Source organism: Phalacrocorax carbo, chromosome 8 (assembly GCF_963921805.1).
Source record: "Phalacrocorax carbo chromosome 8, bPhaCar2.1, whole genome shotgun sequence".
Lineage (NCBI taxonomy): Eukaryota > Metazoa > Chordata > Aves > Suliformes > Phalacrocoracidae > Phalacrocorax > Phalacrocorax carbo.
Genome location: NC_087520.1, coordinates 24,818,017 through 24,836,478, shown reverse-complemented (window position 1 = coordinate 24,836,478; position 18,462 = coordinate 24,818,017). Strand labels below are relative to the sequence as shown.

At 63.5% G+C, this 18,462-nt stretch overlaps 2 protein-coding genes across 6 annotated transcripts; one reads left to right on the top strand and one right to left on the bottom strand.

Annotated features, from left to right (window-relative positions):
- Window positions 1–7,059: 7,059 nt before the first annotated feature.
- BCAR1 (BCAR1 scaffold protein, Cas family member) lies at window positions 7,060–14,276 on the top strand. Of its 2 annotated transcripts, none has more exons than XM_064459261.1 (7): window positions 7,060–7,237; window positions 8,243–8,935; window positions 10,236–10,397; window positions 10,630–10,734; window positions 11,197–12,345; window positions 12,578–12,667; window positions 13,013–14,276. In XM_064459261.1, exons 1-7 carry the CDS (start codon window positions 7,073–7,075, stop codon window positions 13,526–13,528), a joined length of 2,880 nt encoding a protein of 959 aa, XP_064315331.1. In that variant the 5' UTR covers window positions 7,060–7,072; the 3' UTR covers window positions 13,529–14,276. The 2 variants fall into 2 exon arrangements, with proteins under 2 accessions (XP_064315331.1, XP_064315332.1); XM_064459262.1 differs by lacking the exon at window positions 7,060–7,237 and adding an exon at window positions 7,490–7,765.
- Window positions 14,277–14,493: 217 nt separating this feature from the next.
- Window positions 14,494–18,239, bottom strand: LOC135314760 (probable D-lactate dehydrogenase, mitochondrial). 4 transcript variants are annotated; one of them, XM_064459257.1, is made up of 11 exons: window positions 18,124–18,239; window positions 17,845–17,957; window positions 17,579–17,720; window positions 17,360–17,501; window positions 16,475–16,634; window positions 16,211–16,410; window positions 16,008–16,136; window positions 15,275–15,402; window positions 15,104–15,218; window positions 14,900–14,949; window positions 14,494–14,819 (listed from the first exon to the last, which is right to left on the bottom strand). In XM_064459257.1, exons 1-11 carry the CDS (start codon window positions 18,190–18,192, stop codon window positions 14,502–14,504), a joined length of 1,566 nt encoding a protein of 521 aa, XP_064315327.1. In that variant the 5' UTR covers window positions 18,193–18,239; the 3' UTR covers window positions 14,494–14,501. The 4 variants fall into 4 exon arrangements, with proteins under 4 accessions (XP_064315327.1, XP_064315328.1, XP_064315330.1 ...); XM_064459258.1 differs by having other exon boundaries at window positions 15,104–15,194; XM_064459259.1 differs by having other exon boundaries at window positions 14,589–14,819; window positions 14,900–15,011; window positions 15,104–15,194.
- Window positions 18,240–18,462: the final 223 nt, after the last annotated feature.

The following is an 18,462-nucleotide window of genomic DNA, read 5'->3' as shown; positions in this document are numbered from 1 at the left end:
CGCCTGGGCGTGGAGCAAGCGGCCAGAGCTGGAGGCCAGCAGCGCACCGCCATCTTGGCCATCCCTTCTGTTCTGCCTGGCTGAGTTCAGCAGCTCCCAGTGTTTGGCCTTTGCATGTCTTCTGAGCAGAGGTGCTCACCGGCCTTTGCCCACAGGACGCTCTGAGCCCGCTTGGTGGGGCAGCACTGTGCTGGGGGGGAAAGGGGCACAAGCCCCATCCTTCATGCTAACGGGGTGAGCGATGCCGCTGCTGCTGCTGGCCTCTTGCCTGCGGCTCTGGACGTGGTCTCATCTTTGGGCTCACGTGTCAGCTGCTGAGTCAGCCCTTGCTCTGCGGTCGCATTGCAGGATAGACAAGAACAAAACACCACGTGCTCGGGGGGGGAGCTGCAGCCTTTGGCGCCTGTTATGTACAGAATCAGCTGTTAAGGACCTGCTTAAACGAGCCTGAAATTGGACAGAAAAAAAACAACAGGGGTGATGACATGTTTTCATCTCCAAACGCTTCCAAGTCAGTTAGTGCTTTGGTTTTGGTTGCAAAAACAACTGGAGTCCCTGCCCAGGGCACTGTTGTGAGGAGATTTCAGCTCAGGACTCCTGGCTGGCAGCGAGCAGCCCCAGCTGCCAGGCTGGACCTCGGAGGGGACTGCGGTGTAAGGCAGGTGCTGCTCTTGTAGCCGGGCTGCTGGCCTGCTTAGGGTGGTGCAGGACTATCTCTGGCTCCATCTCTTCTCCCCAGGCACTGGGCTGGGGAGCCAGCTGGGTCCTGCCCTGCTCGCAGGGTCACTCCCAGCAGGGACCCCAAGGCAAGCTGGGCTTGTTTTGCAGCAGATCCTTGCTGACGGTGAGATGGGCATGGGCAGTGAGATGCATGGGTGGCAGCTCAGCCAGCGTGGCCGCAAGCAGGGTTGGAGGGCTGGGCCCACTGTGAGCACTGAGCAGGCAGTGGGGGAAATTATTTGCCTTTTGCTGTACTCTGCTGGAGCTGAGGAGGAAGGGGGGGATATGGGGGATTGTCTCTGCCCTGTGTCCCCCCAAGACTGTGGTCCTGGGGCCTGGCACACAGGACGGAGGTGGGGAATGGTTATGTCACCCCATACACAGTCCTGGGTCCCTGGGGGCTGCCAACCAAAATCCTTGCCATGGTACACGCATCCCAGCTACTGCTGGGTGCTGCCTGCTGTGCTGGGCCTCTGACGCAGCTGCATTTTAGGGCTCATTCTGTTCCAGCAGCTCAACAAGCATCTCGGAGTCTAGACGTGGAAGATAGTTCTGTGTGTTGTGTATAAGCAAGAGCTGAATGGAGATGCAACAGGGGAACCTTTGGAGATACTGAAGACCAGAGGCACCAAACCCAGCCCTGCTCTGAAAAGCTTTAAAGAGCTCCAGGCTTTGTCCAGAGGGAGCTCTGCAGCAGCATCAGGCTCCAGACGGCTCAGGGGAGTGGCTTTGAATTTACACATGCACTAACTGTTTGTGGGATCTGGCCAGCTCAGCCTCCACTGGCATGCTGGTAAATTGGGAAAATCAGTGACCCCAGTGTAAAGGATCCTGCCTGCCAGCCCAGCACTGCTCTCCAAAAGCACTCCAGCCTCTCTTCCCTGGGGTTTTTTCCTTCCCTTCAGCTGAACAAATGTGGAAAATTTTGAAATCTTGGAAGCAACCTGACCTGCTGGAAAAGTGGGTTTAATGGCAGTGGCTGAGAGCCTCAGCTCCCCTCTCCGCTGGGCTCCCCAGTTCGTGGCAGCATAGTGTGCCAGGCTCGGCTCGGAGGATGCTGGGCTGCGGTGCCAGCTCCCAGCCTGGCAAGCTGGGACGGGCTCAGGGGGAATGGCTGGGAGGCAACCTCCAGCCTGGGGCTGATTCCTGGCTTCCTCCGTGTGCGCACTCCCAAGCATCCCACGTTTTTGCTTGGTTGGATCATGTATTCCTCATCTCTCTTTCCTTAAGACAAGGAGTGATTTACAGGTCTCCAGAAAACACGGCTTGGCTGCTTAGGAAGGGAAAAAAAAAAGCCAAAACCCCACTCTGCTTGCCGTTTCCATTGCCCGGCCACCTTCCCACAAAGCGGGGCGTGGCCCCGGTACCTGCCAGCCCTTGGCATTGCCGCCCACCCTGAGCTTTCTGGAGGGACCAAAGCTCCCAGGAAATGTGGATCCTTCTTTTAAGACATTCCCACCTTGAGCCGTCTTCTCCAGGAAGCTCACATCTCCGACACAGGTTGGGACCCACCCAGGGCATTTGCTTGGGGTAATTTTGGCCCTGCAAGGAGTCCCTTATGGCCCAAGCATCACCTCGCCCCGAGGAGCTCCCCCTTCCCTGGAGGAGCTCCCCCTTCCCCAGCTGCCTGAAGGGGCCCCTTGTGCGGCTGGGCCCCAAACAAGGCAGCGATTGTGTCTGTGTGCCCCGACAGTCAGGGCTTCTGCTGCGGTGGCCGCGTTCCAGAGCTGCAGCAAAACCAGCTGCATCCAACCCATGCCCGCGGGCTCGCCTTTATCGAGCCATTCAGCAGGGTTTGGGGAGGCTGCCCAGGGGAGGCTGTTACAGGGCCAGGGAAATCGCGGATGGGGAGGTAATGTGCATTTAAAGCTGCTTCAGTGATAGGGATGCAGGAATAAATGTCTGGCTCTTGATGTGGGAGGAGGTTGAGAGCTGGCTGCTGGGGGGTGCATCCTGTGGGCCCCCACTGGGCCACCCCAAGGACTGTGATGGGATTTGGGGCCAGCTGAGCCACCATGGGGCAAAACATGACTGTGTGCCATGCTGCAGCTAGCAGGCAAGAAAAGGAGGGAGAGGAGCGCTGTGCTGGCCTGGGGAGGCATCTCCCCACAGCTGGGACAGCAGTTCCATGTGGGGACCAGGGCCAGGAATAGCTGCTGCCCGGGCAGTGATGCTGAGGGCACCGCATCCATCTTTCCAAGCTGCTGTTTTCAGCCTCTCCCACCTCTTTTCCTCACAGCAATGTCCCATCCAGCAGCACAGCAGGGTTTCTGGCTGTGGTGGGTTCAGGACTAATGGGGAGTAACAGGATGGCTCACAGGTCTTCCACCCCATCTGAGTGAGGTCTCCACCCCAGTCATCCTCGTGCCAGTGGTGGGTTCTGACACCAGCATTTGAAGTTCATCTGGTGGCAGTGGCACAGCCGGCCCTTCCCAGTCCCAGCAGTGAGCCGGAGCTGGGGGTCAGGATCAGCGCCAGCCCTCACTGGGGGATGAATGGGGAGATGAATAGAGTCACTACTGTTGGGGCAGCCTGAGGCCCGTGCTCCGCCTCAGCTTTTCTGGAGATGAGGAGGTGCGCCGCCATCCTGCTCTCCGGAAGGGTGAGCGGTCTCCCCCACCATCTCCTCTCCACAGCTAATATCTAACCCAGTGCCACAGAACGGCATGGGGATAAGTCCTTGTTGTGATCCTGTTGGGTCCCATGGTATTACAAGCCAAGAGAAATGTCCTCATTATTTCCAGAATATTGAAGTCTAATAAATCCCATTCTGCCTTATAGGATTTATTTCTCCGTTCATTGCTAGGAGACTCAGTCCTGTGTAATCCTATTGCTGCTCCAGGAGGCAGGAGGCGGCTTTCCAAAGCACAGACCTGGCAGGGCTGCAGGCAGGTGCTGTGGGCAGGAGCAGGCAACCCTGTCCGGAGCTGCTGGTCTCCGCTGGGGACAGCTTCAGCCCTGCAAGTGTCCCAGTGCCACCTCCTTTCCCAGGATGTCCTGGCATCCTGGAGCTGTGCCCTTGCATGGGTTCACCGAAACACACCCTGTCCGACAGTTGGGACAGGGACATGGCTAGGTTGACAGGACGTTAATCGGCAATTAGCCAATCAACACAGCATGACATGATGCGGCACAGCCTGCTCCCTGGTCCCATGCATGCCCACCACGTTCCCCTGAACCCCCCATTTATTTGGGTCCTGTGACGCCTTCCCATGCCAGGACCCAGTGGGAAAAGCTGGGGAAAGCCAGGCCCGGCACAGACAGTCCCCTGCAGCCGTAGTGGCAGCCTGCCTGGTGCAGAGCCAGCCGTGCCTGGCTCGCCAGACGCGGGGGGACTCTCCCGAAGACAATGACGGACACACGAATATGGCTGGAAATTTCACAAATGAAGAGTTTTCCATAGCAACCGTTGCTGGGGCAACCTGCATCCTGAGCAGCATCCATCCTGAAACACCCAGCCCCGCATCTGCTGGAGCCAGACCCAGCCAGAAGAACCACAGTGCGGGACTGGTGGGGCCCTTGTCGTACCCTACCACCAGCGGCACAGGGATGTTCCAGCTGCATCAACCCGGTTCTGAGCATCCCCAGTGCCGCAGGGCCCCCATAACGCTCCACTTTTGATCTTCTTTTTGGCATTTCATTTTCTTAGAGGTGGGAGAAGCTGACAGGAGACCTGTTGGCGTCTGTTGCCCCCGAGGCGTTTGGCTGCAGAAGCAGGGGGGCACTGGAGCTGTTGCCACCTCAGGGCACTCAGCAGATGCAAGCAGCAATTTTGGCTCCAATGCACCAAAAATGGCCAGGATTGCATATCAACAGGATATACTTTGATCCCAGCATTGCCACAGGGAGGGGGAAAAATAAAGTCCCTGTTCCTTTTAGGTACCAAAGTGGGGAGCTCACAGCCCCTCAGCAGTGGGACATTCACCCTGGGGATGGCCCGGGGGTCCCAGGGGAGTCCCTTGCTGCCAGCTGCGTGGACCCTCACTGGGCTCAGGGTCTTCGAAGCAAACACACTGTGGCCTTGTGAGGTCTGCTGCAGTGGCGGGGGAGCTTGGAGCCTATCCTGGGAATGTCCGTGGGGCTCAGCCCCTGTGCTGTCACCGCTGCCACCAGCAAGAGGAAACCGCGGTCTTCTGGCTGCGCCTGCCGGGGTAGCTGTGGTTTGTGGTGCAACCACAGACCCTGCTGCCGGATATCTCCTACCCTCAGCTGTGCCTCAGTTTCCCTGTCCGCCAGCAATGCACAGGGGAACCTGACTCCAAGCAGGGGATGATGCGGGGAGCCTGGCGGTCCTGGGGGATGGTGGTGGTGGTTCTCAGGGAGCTGAATGAGCCCCACTTTTTGGGGAAGGGCACGCGTTTGCAATCCGGCCTCGACTCTGCTGCACACTGGCGTGGCCCAAAGGTAACCCCCAAGGGTGAGCGTGGGCAAGAGGAAATGCCATGGTGGGGGAACACAGGCCTGGAGGCATGTGCACGGGCAGAGGTGCATTCCTTGCCTGCCTCAGCAAGTGCTGCTCACTCACCAGTCCGTGGCTTTCACGAAGGCTTGCTCACCGCCTGCTCACACATGCACCCGCACAGCCCTGGGCTCCCTTTTTGTGCTCCTTGCACGTGTGCGTGCTTCGCACGCTTGCTGGGCACCCCCGCATCCTGTCCATGCTCACACGTAGCCGTGTGCTCCCTGCCACCTGTCCACACCCGCCTCTTTCGCACGCTGCTGCGCTGGGCCACGCTCGCTTGGTGAGCAGCATGCGTGTCCATGCAGCTCATGCGTGTCTGTGCAGCTCGTGCATGTCCCTGCAGCTTATGTGTGTCCTGCAGGTCGTGTGCCTCCATGCAGCTCACACATGTCCTGCAGCTTATGCACGCCCATGCAGCTTGCGCATCTGGTAGATCATGCAGGACCATGCAGTTACCACATCTTGCAGCTTGTGCGTGCCCATGCAGCTCACACGTGTCCTGCAGCTCATGCATGCCCATGCAGCTTGCACGTCCTGCAGCTCACATATCTGTGCAACTTGCACACGTGCCTCCCATGAGATCACAGGGAGCCTCACAGCTGCCCTCCCAGCCTGCTCCCACCTCCATGCTGATGCCGGCAACACCGGAGCTGTGGGCAAGGACTGTAGCTCAGCGTGCAACAGCATCAAGCCCGGGCTCGCCAGGTGCTGGGGAGCCTGTGGGCCACGTGTCTGGGCTGTTGGAACAGGCCGGGCGGGCGGTGTGCCGGTGTGCCGTCTGCCGTGGAGTGCCGTGGTGTGCCATGAAGTACCACCCCCCTGGAGCAGCACCTGAGCTGGCGCAGGATGTGTAGCCGTGGGAAAACAAAGGAGAGAGGAGAAGGGTTTAAACCCAAGAGGTTAATTTCTGATGCCACCCCCAGGTGTGCCACCTTACACATCTGGCACACACCCTTTGCCTTACACACCTGTTGCACACTCACCTTACACACCCATTGCACCTGCACCCACCCATTACCTGCCCCTTATACACCCCACTTACACTCCCCCACCCACTACACACCCATTAACTGCCCAGAATACCCCCAGTTACACACCCGCTGCACACCTGTTGCACGCACGCCTGTCGCATGCTTTTCACACAGACCTCTGCCACTACACACTTGTTACACACACACGTGCCAGATTACACACACCTGCAGTGCATGTTCTGCCTGCTGCACCCCTGTAATGTCCCATTACACCCCTGTAACCCCTCATTACACTCCCCTGACATACTCCTGTTGCACCCCCTGTCCATTACACACCTACAACACCCCATTGCACCCCACTTCCACACCCATCAGATGTTCGCACCCCAGTTCACCTCCACACCCCCGATATATCTATTAGACCCCAAACACATCCCAGTACTCCACCCCGTGCCCGTTGCACACCCCTTGCACCCCCCTGGCCACCTCCATTACCCTCCACACACCCTTTGCCCATGTGTCACCCTTTGCACACACTTTGCACCCTTGTTGCACGCCTGTTACCCTTCGAGCAGCATTTACATGCCTTTTGCACGCCTGTTACACACCCGTTGCACACTCATTACCCTTTGCACACCACTGAACACCCTTTGCACCCCGGTTGCACACCTATTACCCTTTGCACCCCTCCTGCACGCCCTTTGCACACCTGTTGCACGCCTATTCCCCTTTGCACCCCCGTTGCACACCCGTCGCGTGCCCGTTACCCTTTGCTCCCCGTTACACACCCTTTGCACCCCTGTTGCACGCCGGCAGCACCCCCCGCTGCCGGTGCCCCCCCCGACCCCCGCCCCGGCCCCGGCCCGGCCCCGCCCCGGCCCCGCCCCGGCCCCGCCCCGGCCCCGCCCCGGCGCAGCCAATGGGGGCGGGCGGGGCCGCCGGGCCCGGGCGGGCACCGCGCTATAATGATCCCTACGGCGCCGCCGCCGCCACCGCGCCGCCCGCCCGCCCCGCCGCCCCCGGCCCGGCCCCCGGCCCCCCGCCGCTAGGGCCGGAGCAGCCCCGCGGGAAGATGAACTACCTGGTGAGCGGGGGGTGTGTGTGTCGGTGGGGAGGGGGAACACTGTCCCCGCGGGGACAGGGGACACGCGTGGGCCTCCCTCCCATCCCGGCAGGACGCAGGGCCCTGGGGTAACGGCCCACGGGGCCCCCCCCCCCCCCCGCACCGGCCTTTGCCCCGGTGAGGAGGCGGAGGAAGGCTGTAGCCCGGGCAGGGCCCCCCCAACTCGGAGCGGCCGAACCCCCTCGCGTGACCTTGGCCCAGCCCTGCCGTGCCGGCGGCGGCGAGGCCGCGTTCCGCGGTCCCCCCTGCCCGTGGGGCGAGGGCGCTCTGGGGCCCACGGGGGGACCCCTGCCTTTCCCGGGCTCAAGTCTCGCCGCCAGGCGGGTGGGCGCCGGCAGCGGGCAGGGAGACGCAGCAGTAGGCAGGCAGAGCCTCCCTGCCCGGCCGCTGCGGGGAGGCGGGAGGGCCGGCGGGGCCAGTCCCGCCATCCCGGGCGGTGGCGGGAGCCCACGGCAGGCCGCGGCCTGCCCCACCGCCACCATGGCACCGGTGAGTCCCGGCGGAAGCCCGAGAGCTCTGGCAGGTGCCTCCGAACCGTGGCCTGGGCAAGGCGTCATGACACGGGCCGTGTCTGCCATGGGGCTGGCCGGCACCCTGGGCTGGAGGGGGCCTGGGCACAGCGGTGGCCGGCGTGGGGATGGCCACGGCTACGGCTGACTCACCGCCCTGGCACTTCCTCCCCGGCGGCGGAGGGAAGGGGAGGGAAAGGCAGAGGAGGTCCCCCCGAAACCGGGGAGGCGGAAGGGCCCGGCCCCTTCCTAGCACCACCTCCGGGAAGGATGGGTTGAACTCCAGCAGGGAAGGAAAAGGCGGCTGGAGTGCAGAGATCCAGCCGGTGGTTCCCGCTCAGCAAAGCCCCCGGCCCACGGGGCTGCGTCCCGGTGCTGGGCACTGTTGGCTGCTGGGATGACTCCCCACTGGCCGGCAGGGCCTGGCTCACCGTCCTGGCGTGGGGCTGTCTTGCAGAACGTGCTGGCCAAGGCACTGTACGACAACGTGGCCGAGTCCCCGGACGAGCTCTCCTTCCGCAAGGGCGACATCATGACGGTGCTGGAACGGAACACACAGGGGCTGGATGGCTGGTGGCTCTGCTCGCTCCATGGCCGTCAGGGCATCGTCCCCGGGAATCGCCTCAAGATCTTGGTGGGGATGTACGACAAGAAGCAGCAGCAGCAGCAGCAAGTGCCCGGGTCAGCGCAGGGGCAGGTCCCGCCTCAGCAGCCGGTGACCCAGCCAGCTGTACCTTACCACCACCAAGGGGGTTACACCCCGCTGTCACCTGCCTCGCAGTACACACCCATGCACCCTGCTTATACCCCCCAAGGGGACAATGTCTACCTAATGCCGGCCCCCAGCAAGGGACAGCAGGGTCTCTACCTGGGCTCAGTGCCCACAGGACAGTTTCCACCTGCCCCGGCTAAGCAGCTGCCCACCTACCCGAAGCAGACGCCTCCTCACGCCTTCCCCAGCCCCGGCCAGGAGATCTATCAGGTGCCCCCCTCCCTGGGCCAAGCGGTGGAGGCGTACCCTGGGGGCTCTGCCAGCCCCCCCCAGGACGTATACCAGGTTCCTCCCTCAGCCAGTCAGGTTCAAGACATCTACCAGGTGCCCCCGTCGTTGGACATGAGGAGCTGGGAAGGGCACAAGCCCCAGGGAAAGGTAGGATGAGGGTCCTGGGGGGTGGCGGCACGGTTGTGGGGTGCTCTGTGGTCCACAGTGCCAGGGCTGTGGGACTCAGGCTTACGTGCCTGCCACTGTCTCTTGGAGTGCGAAGTCCTTGCATCTATCATGGGGGGTGTGTGGACATCTTCCCCATGCCACTGACAGGAGAAGGCACACTGCGGGGGGTCCTTGCAGTGACTGAGGTGTCCTGGTTGGTGTGGGCTACCCAGCTTGGGCCTGGCACAGTGTTTGGTACTCGGGTCCTCTTGGTGTCTTGCATGGTGGCTCTGCCAGTATCATTGAAGGCACAGCAGCTGTGCCTGGGGTGGACATGGGGTGCTGGTAACCAAAGAGCTGCTTAGAGATGCCCCTTGGCCAGACCTTGCCGCTATGGAGGTAGCTGTGGTACCTGGCCCAGTGCTGAGATTTTCCCCCTTCCTGGGACAGCGGGCAGGGGCAGGCAGCTGGTGCCAGCGTGTCCCGGCTGTGCCAGGGAGCCTGTCAGTGCTTGTCAGTCGGGTTTACCAGTGAGGCAGGGGTGAGCCACCAATCTGTCCCCAACATGGGGATTCCAGTGTGGTGGCGCTGTCCAGGGCAGCTTAATGTCTACATCCCAGACACCAGGTTTCTCCTGGATATGCCACTTCCCTGGCACATCATCCCAGGGAAGAGGAGTGAGGTCCTTTCAGCATCACATTTTCCAGGAAGGCTATCCTGACTTATACGTCCCTGGGAAGCAGCTGATGAGGGGTGGGGCTGCCAAATCACAGCCAGGGCTTGAGGAGCATCCTAAAACAGAGGACTAGCCCATCACCTCTTCTGGTTGCTCAGCCCTTCTTGCCCCCCAGCACTGGCTGAGCAGGGTGCCACAGCCCTCTGGGTTTGGTTATTTGCCTCTCTCATGTCTCCTTGTTATGGCAAGGTGGGCACCAAGCTGTGGACGGGGGTCTGCCCATGTTGGCAGTCCCCTGCTCACGGCTTGGTGGCCAGATCGGCGGGTCCCTTCTGCACACCGTGGCCGTGCAGTCTGGGCTTTGTCTCTTGCCAAGGCTCGCCGCTATAAATAACTGGTGATATCATCCCCCCGTCCCCAGCATTGCTGCGAGGAGCATGCACGCCCAGCCGGGGAGCGCCCTCCCGTGGGCATCGGTTTCCCTGGTGCCGGACAGTCTGGTACAGGATCTGGCATCTGTCCTCTCCCCAGCCCCGTCGCTGGGTTTTGGGGTGACTGATGTGGGGTGGGGGGCAGGCAGGGGATGCTTGGCGGTGCCCACCTCATCCCTTTCCCTCTTGCCAGATGCTGGTGCCCACCCGTGTGGGGCAAGTGTATGTCTACGACTCCCCCAAGGGTGAACAGGATGAGTATGATTTCCCTCGCCACCTCCTCTCCACGGGCTCTCAGGAGATCTACGATGTGCCGCCTGCCCGAGGAGGGATCCCAAGCCAGTTCAGCCAGGAGGTGAGACTGCTTTGGAGGGGGTGGGGGCTGTCACTGGCTTCTTCCTCTGGCGCAGGGGGTGCTCTGGCACGGCCTGGGATCTAAACCTGGGCAAATTACACCCAAAGCTGGTCACAGCCCTGAGCTGGGCCTCAGGGCTTCTTCTGGTGCCTTCATCATTTCCAGCCAGTCCCTGGGAGGAGGTGGGTGCGCACAATGTCCCTGACACACCATCCTGTGTCGCCACCTCCAGGTCTATGACACCCCCCCCATGGCAGTGAAGGGTCCCAATGGGCAGGACACAGGGCAGGAGATCTATGATGTGCCCCCCAGCGTGGAGAAGAACCTGCACCAAACTGTAAGTGCTGCTGGGAAGCTCCCAGCTTCTCTGTATAAGAAAGACACCTTTTACAGTGGCAACAGTCATTCACTGGAACAACCTCTCCAGGGATGTGGTGGCACCCCTAGCACTGGAGGCTTTCAAGATGTGGGGGGACAGGGTACTACATGATCTCAGCTAGGGGATGAGCTTGGACCAGATGATCTTTCAAGGTTCCTTCCCACCTGGGCTGTTCCAGGATTTTGTGATTTCCCATCCCAGAGGGGACGCAGGAGACTGGGGGTGCTGCATCAAGGCTGTGCCAGCCTCCCTGGCAACAGGGGTGCTCAGCTCTGTCCTGGCGTGCACCCAGCACTGTCTCGTGCACCCAGGACTGGCACTTACATGCACTGCAGCACAGTGCAGCCTGCCTGAGCATCCATGCGGGACCCGGGCTGGCTCACCTGGCAACACTGATGGTGCCTGCTGTTGCCCTTGTAGGTGTATGACATCCCCCCCTCGGTAAGCAAGGACGTGCCGGATGGCCCAGCACGGGAGGAGACCTACGATGTGCCCCCTGCCTTCACCAAACAGAAAACCTTTGACCCCTCCCGCCACCCACTCATCCTGGCCCAGCAGGAGCCCTACTTGCTGGAGGATGTCTACGATGTGCCACCAGCAGCTGGGAAAGGTGCCCCTGAGCTGCCACTCTCCCATGAGATCTATGATGTGCCCCCCAGCCTCAAGAAGCTGGGGGGGCCGGCCTTCCCCTCCCAGGAGGTATACGACGTGCCCCGGGACCTGCATGCCCCAGGCAAGGGCTCCCTGGACATGGAGGGCGAGTACATATACGACGTCCCGCCACAAGTGGACCGTGAGGTCAAGGGTGCTGATGCCAAACGCCTCTCGGCCTCCAGCACGGGCAGCACCCGCAGCAACATCTCCACGTCCTCACTGGATGTAGTGCCTGTGAAGGAGCCGGCCAAGGGAGCCGGCAAGGAGTTCTCCCTGGACTTGGATGCCGCCATGGAGACGCTGGCCAAGCTCCAGCATGGCATTGGCGGTGCTGTCTCCTACCTCATGTCCTTCATCGGCACCAACTGGCGCAGCCCTGAGCACATGGAGGCCAATGCTGCCAACATCCGTGGGGCGGCCGAGGGTGTCCGGACAGCCCTCCGGGACCTGCTGGAGTTTGCTCGGGGGGCAGTGGGCAATGCTGCCCAGGCCTCTGACCGCTCCCTCTACACCAAGCTCAGCAAGCAGCTGCAGAAGATGGAGGAGGTCTACCAGGCCCTGGCACGGCATGGCCAAGCACTGGATGCTTGCCACTGGGCCCCAAGCACCCTGGCTGGCGGCAAGCCGGGGACGGATGACTTGGAGCACTTTGTCATGCACTCGCGTGGCGTCCCTGATGACACCAAGCAGTTGGCCTCCTTCCTTCATGGCAACGCCTCCCTTCTCTTCAAACGGACAAAGCTGGTGGCAGAGAGTGGAGGCCAGGGGACCCCTCACCCCTCCGACAAGGCCAGCAGCATCCAGTCGCGGCCCCTGCCCTCCCCGCCCAAGCTGCTGGCCCAGGAGTCACCTGATGGGCCCTACGAGAACAGTGAGAGCGGCTGGATGGAGGACTATGACTACGTCCATCTCCAGGTGGGTGTGGGCAGGGAGGCTGCTCCCCACAGGTGGGTTTTGCACCAGTGGCTCCCTGGAACAGGGTCATTGGGCAGCTCTGAGTGCGGTGGTGCTTCTGCCACCCGTGTCTTGTGTTTACCTTCCAGCTTGAGGACTGGGGGGACCTGGAGTGTCCCAGGGCAGGCAGAGGCTTTCTCCCAGCAAGGCTAGTGTTGCTGACCCCCATGTCATGCCCCTTCCTTCCCTGCAGGGCAAGGAGGAGTTTGAGAAGACCCAGAAGGAGCTGCTGGAGAAAGGCAACATCATCCGGCAGAGCAAGGACCAGCTGGAGCACCAGCAGGTAACAGAGCCAGGGTGGCGGGTGAGCGCCAGTGGGCAGGGGGCTTTGGGTCCTGCTCCACTTGTACCCCCTGCTGACAGCCTGGACCACAACCTCCTCTTGCATGGTGGGTTCTGGCTTGCCTCCAATGCCGGTGCTGTGCCAGCAGAGAGGGGCATTGGCACCTTGCTCCTGGAGAGGAGCCTGGCACGGCTGTCTGGGGGCTGGCACTGTCCCCTGCTGCTCTCCCTGTGGCACAGCTGTCACCCAGGGCCAGTGGCTGCAGCCACCCATGCTGGTGGCTGGAGGAAGTGGAGCAGGCGCTGGCTCAACCCCTGTCCTGCCTCACACCTGTCCCTCCTACAGCTGAAGCAGTTTGAGCGGCTGGAGCAGGAGGTCACGCGCCCCATTGACAACGACCTGTCCAACTGGAGCCCCCCCCAGCACTATGGCCCGGCGCGGGGCAGCGGGGCGCTGAGTCCTGCTGACCGCCAGCTACTCCTTTTCTACCTGGAGCAGTGTGAGACCAACCTCACCACGTTCACGAATGCTGTTGATGCCTTCCTCACCGCTGTCAACACCAACCAACCCCCCAAAATCTTTGTGGCCCACAGCAAATTCGTCATCCTCAGTGCCCACAAGCTTGTCTTCATTGGGGACACGCTGTCCCGCCAGGCCAAGGCCCAGGATGTCCAGCACAAGATGATGCACTACAGCAACCTCCTCTGCGAGATGCTTAAAGAGATCGTGGTGACCACCAAGGCAGCTGCCCTCCACTACCCTTCTCCCGCTGCCTCTAAGGACGTGATGGAGCGTGTCAAGGACCTCGCCAACAGCACACAGCAGTTCAGGATGGTGCTGGGCCAGCTGGCAGCCATCTGATGGCCCTGAGCTGCTGTCTGTCCCCCACCCTGTCCCCAGACATGCATCCCCCTCCATGAGAGCCCTCTCCACCTGGTGTAAGCGGACATGTACATAGAGACTCCCATGCTCACCAGGGGCCTGGGGCTCTGCTAACAGAGGGGTCAGGGGCTGTGGCCATCATTCCCCTTCCTCTTATTCTTCCCTCGGGCCAGAGGCCAGGATTGGTTTTGGAGCTGTGCCTGTGACGAAGCAAAGCTGGGGGATGGATTTGTGCCCGCTCCCTCTCTGCTGTCCTCTCTCCATTCAAAACTGGTGGGTGTTCCAGTCTGGGAAGCAGGATTGCCATTGAATCAAGATGGATGCGCCTGGCAGTTTGGGGTGGTGTGGCTGCTACCCTCTGTGGGGGAGCTTCCAAGCAGTCTCCGGTGGGTTTTAATGGTGTGGAAGCTGCTGCTCACAGTGGGACAGCCCATGTTGGGGAGCAGTGTGGGAGGGATAGGATGTGCTGTCCCCCTTTGCAGTGGAGGCTGTGGATAAGGGTCCCCAGGGTGGTAAGGGGTCATGGGAAGCTGGGAGCAGGAAGGGCCTGACCTGTGTGTTCTCACGCCTTGGGTTTTGCTACCAAACCAGCTGTAACTGAAACGCAAACCGAAATTGGTGCCTTTTGAAAACGGGAGGTTTTTGCTGGTTCCCGGAGCTACAAAGTTACAGTCCTCTGAAACTCAGACCCAGGCCTCACAGCAGCATAAACATTGCCTAGAAACCCTCCCAGCTCCTGGATGTCTACATCTGCGTCACCAGGGAAGCAGTGAGGGAGTCCCCAACTGCGAGTCACTGCCCAGTTCCCCTACCTTGTGGGTGTCTGTGGGCACTGCCTGGGACAGGGACAGCCCTGGGGAGGGGCTGGGGAGTCCCGTCCTCTTCCCACCCGCCCCCCCACCCCCCCCCCAAAAGACATCATGGCACAGGGAAGGGGTGGATGCAAAGGGCTTTATTGAGGGGTTGGGGGTCCCACACCCACAGGGAGGGGTCGGGGGGTGTTTGGGGGAACAGGGAGAGTGGCAGTACAGGGCAGCGTGGCCACCCCAGCCCTGACTGGGGGTGGCTGTCCCCCTGCCAGCTGGATGCCGGTGCCGGGTCCCCTCAGAGCACCTTGCCGGGGTTCATGAGGTTGTGGGGGTCCAGCGCGGCCTTGATGCAGCGCAGGGTGTCCAGCCCCTCCTGGCCCAGCTCCTCCAGCAGCAGCGCCCGCTTGCCCAGCCCCACGCCGTGCTCCCCAGTGCAGGTGCCCCCTGCCGCCAGTGCCCGCCTGTGGGAAGGGAGGTCAGGGGGTGGCACGGGGCCATCTGTGCCCCTGTCCCCGTCCCCCCGGGGGGTCCCTGTCCCTACCTGCCCAGACGCTGGGCAAAGGCGTGGACGCGCTGTGCCTCGGCTGGGTCCTGGGGGTCAAAGACGAGGAGGCAGTGGAAGTTGCCGTCACCCACGTGTCCCACCATGGGGCCTGCGGGGCTGTGGATCAGGCAGGGCACGGGGGGAGGACAGGGGTCCCCCCAGCTGACCCCTCCCGCCCTGGGGGGCCGTGGCCCTGCTGACCAGTGAGGCCGGAGCCCTGCAGGTCCCGCTGGGTCTCTACCACGACGTCGGTCAGGCGGGAGATGGGCACGCAGATGTCCGTGGAGTAGCCCTGGGCAGGGCAGAGCCATGGCACCTGCAGCTCCATGGTGCGCTGCCGCCATCATCCCGTTCCCCAAGCCCGTCCCTCACCTGGCAGCCAGGCCGCAGGGCCAGGGCAGCGTACCAGGCTCTGTGGCGCATGGCCCAGAGCCGCCCACGCTCCTCCGGCTCTTCCGCCCAAGCCAGGCCGGAGCCACCGTTCAGCCGCACAATCTCCTCTGCCGGCACCGGGAGCCCTTGGATGGGGCCAGGAGGGGACCCACAGCAGCCCCAGGCACCCAGCCCTTGCCCCGGGACCCCCAGTCTCCATCCTGGGCACCCATCCCTACTCCCCCAGTCCCTGGTCCTGGCACCCATTGTCATCCTTGAGACCCTGGACCCTCAGTCCTCCAGTCCCCTGCTCTGGGCACCTGTTCCTTGCCCTGGTGATGCCAAGGTCCCCTAGTCAGTGGCCCTGGGCACCCGTCCCTCATCCCAGGACACCCCTGCTCCCCCAGTCCCTGGGCACCCATCACACACCCCAGAGCCACACCATGGCCCCCAGCACCAGCCTCACCCTGGGACATCGCTGGTCCCCCATGGCCATAGGCACCTGTTCCTTGCCCTGGCGACACCCTGGTACCCTAGTCCCCAGCTCTGGGCACCCACCCCTCACCCTGGTGACTCTCCAGGTCCCCCAGATCCCATTCTCGGGCACCTGTGCTTCACCCCAGGGCACCTCAGTCCCCCATCCCTCACCCCTGGGTGCCCACCATGGCCCACAGCCCCAGGCCCACTCTCCCCAACCCCAGGCACCACGTCCCCGTGCTGACGCCGTCCCTACCCGCCTGCCGCTGCTGCTCAGCCAGGCTGTGCCGGGAGCCATGGAGCTCCAGGAGGAGCGTAGCTGCTGCTGGCAACTCCAGCCCGCTGAAGCGGCTGCAGGCGCCCACCATCACCTCGTCCAGGAACTCTGGGTGGGAGGAGGCGGCACTGAGCCCCGCCAGCCACCGGCCCGTGGCCCCACTGCCGGCCCCTGGCACCCACCGATGCGGGCCACGGGCACAGCGGCCTGCAGCACTTGGACGGTGCAGGCCACGGCTGCCCGCACACTGGGGAAGGCGGCAATGGTGGTGGCGACGGCCTCGGGCAGGGGATGCAGGCGCAGCGTGGCCTGTGTCAGGAAGCCCAGGGTGCCCTCGGAGCCCACGAAGAGTGAGGTCAGGTCGTAGCCGGCCGCCCGCTTCCTGCGCAGGGCCGGTGAGCGGGTGCCCGCAAGGCCCCTGCCCGTCCCGGCCCGCCGGTGCCCACCTGGCCTGGCGCCCGGGGCCGGCAGTGTGGAGCAGGCGTCCATCCGGCAGCACCACACGCAGGTTGAGCACGTTGGGCCGCATGGTGCCGTAGCGCACCGCATTGGTGCCCGAGGCGCCCGTGGCTGCCATGCCGCACAGCGAGGCGTCCGCCCCGGGGTCTGCAGGCAGGGGAAGGGGACGGGGCCATGGGATGTCCCCAGGGGACGCTACGCCATGTCTGCCCAGCACCCCAGGAACCCAGCCCCGCAGCCGCCCCTGCCCACCCTTGGGAGCACGGGGACCCCAGAACCCCTGGTGCTGTGGGGCCCCAGTACCGCTGGGACCACGGTACCCACTCCCTCAGGGACACCCCGGGGACGACAGCACCTCAGTGGGGACCCCCAGCACCCTTGGGACCACAGCACACCCATGGGCACCGCCAGCACCTCTGGGACAACAGCAACCCCAGTCCTATGAGGACCCCAGCATCTTTGGGACCAGAGCAAGCCCAGCCCCATGGGCACCCTGGCACAACCCTGGGACCACGGCACACCCAAGGGAATCCACCAGTACCTCTGGTCCCATGGCACCCCAAGGGGAGCCTCCAGCACCCCTGGGACCCCAGCACCCTAGCCCCATGGGCTCCCCAGAAGCCCCTGGGACCATGGCAAAGCCATGGACATCCCCACTTGGCCGGGGACCTAGCACTACTGGGGCCACAGCACCCCCAGCCCCATCAGCAACCCTGCTACACCCCTGGGACCATGGCACCCTTGGCCCCATGGTCTCTCCCAGCACCCCAGCGCTCCCAGCACCCCCAGCCCCACAGGTGTCCCCGGCACCACCAGTTCTGCCACCTCCAGCCCCAGGGCCCCCCGAGATGTTGCGCCGGCGCCCACGGTACCGACAGGGAACCAGAGCCCCGTGCCACGCAGGTGGCTGTTGAGGGCCTTGTGGGTGACGCCGGGCTCCACCACCACCGAGAAGTCCTCGAGGCTCAGCTCCGTGATGGCGTCCATGCGGCTCAGGTCGAAGCAGACGCCGCCCTGGCACGGGGGCACCCGTGGGGCTGGGCATGGCCCTGGGCGGGGGCTGGGCAGGGGGTGCCGGGGGGGGTCTGTACCTGCACGGCATTGACGCCGCCCTCGAGGCCGGTGCCGGTGCCAAAGGGCACCATGGGCACGCGGCAGCGGTAGCAGAGCGCCGCCAGCTCCTGCACCTGCTCCACCGCCTGGGGCCACACCACGGCGTCCGGGGGGGCACAGCTGTGGGACAAGGCGGCACCACTGCCCTACGGACCTCCCCCTCCCCGAGACCCTTCCCCTCCCTGAGAACCTTCCCCTCCCCGAGAACCTTCCCCTCCCCACATCCTTTCCTCCAGGTACCTACGTGTGCATGGACTCGTCGTGGCCGTGCTGCTCGCGCACCGTCATGGCCATGGAGACGTTGGGGCCCCCGACCACGGCCTTCAGGGCCTCCACGAAGTCAGGGGGCAGGGGGCGCTGCGGGGGGAGGGGAGTGGGCAAGGGCCCCATCAGGGCAGGGGCAGGAGGGTCCAGTCTGGGGGCCACGGGCCTGGGACCCTCACCCACAGCCGAGGGCATGGGGCCACACCAGGAGCCCTGACCCTCAGTGCCCCCCGTGCAGCCCCCCCACCTCCAGCCCCACCTTGGAGCAGCAGTGCCGTCGCCCCAGGGTCCTCCCCAGCCCCAGCACCCGCCCCAGACGCAGAGCCATGGTGGGGACGGCCAGGGCCGGGAGCAGGACACTGCCCTCCCCGCCTCCCGGCCCTTCCCCTCCCCTGTCCCCTCCTCTCCCGCCAGCGGCACTGCCACGCTAAGGTGGCTCAGGCTGGGACAAGTGTCCCTTCCCAGCCGGGGGGCCCTGTGCTTCCAGCACCCATGCTGGGGGTCCCCACACCTGCCCAGGTGTCCCCACACCTGACCGCGGCCCCACGTGTCCACCCAGGGAACCCCACACCCACCCAGCTGTCCCCACGCCAGGCCA

Bases quoted from the DNA above. Each gene is read 5' to 3' on its own strand.
- BCAR1 (XM_064459261.1), top strand. From the start codon at position 7,073: ATGGGGGCGGGCGGGGCCGCCGGGCCCGGGCGGGCACCGCGCTATAAT. The intron at 10,398-10,629 runs GTGAGACTGCTT...CGCCACCTCCAG, and splicing joins CAAGCCAGTTCAGCCAGGAG to GTCTATGACACCCCCCCCAT. The intron at 10,735-11,196 runs GTAAGTGCTGCT...TTGCCCTTGTAG, and splicing joins AGAAGAACCTGCACCAAACT to GTGTATGACATCCCCCCCTC.
- LOC135314760 (XM_064459257.1), bottom strand. From the start codon at position 18,192: ATGGCTCTGCGTCTGGGGCGGGTGCTGGGGCTGGGGAGGACCCTGGGG. The intron at 17,721-17,844 runs GTAGGTACCTGG...CTTGTCCCACAG, and splicing joins CACGACGAGTCCATGCACAC to CTGTGCCCCCCCGGACGCCG. The intron at 16,411-16,474 runs GTGGGCACCGGC...GGCCCTGCGCAG, and splicing joins GGCCCCGGGCGCCAGGCCAG to GAAGCGGGCGGCCGGCTACG.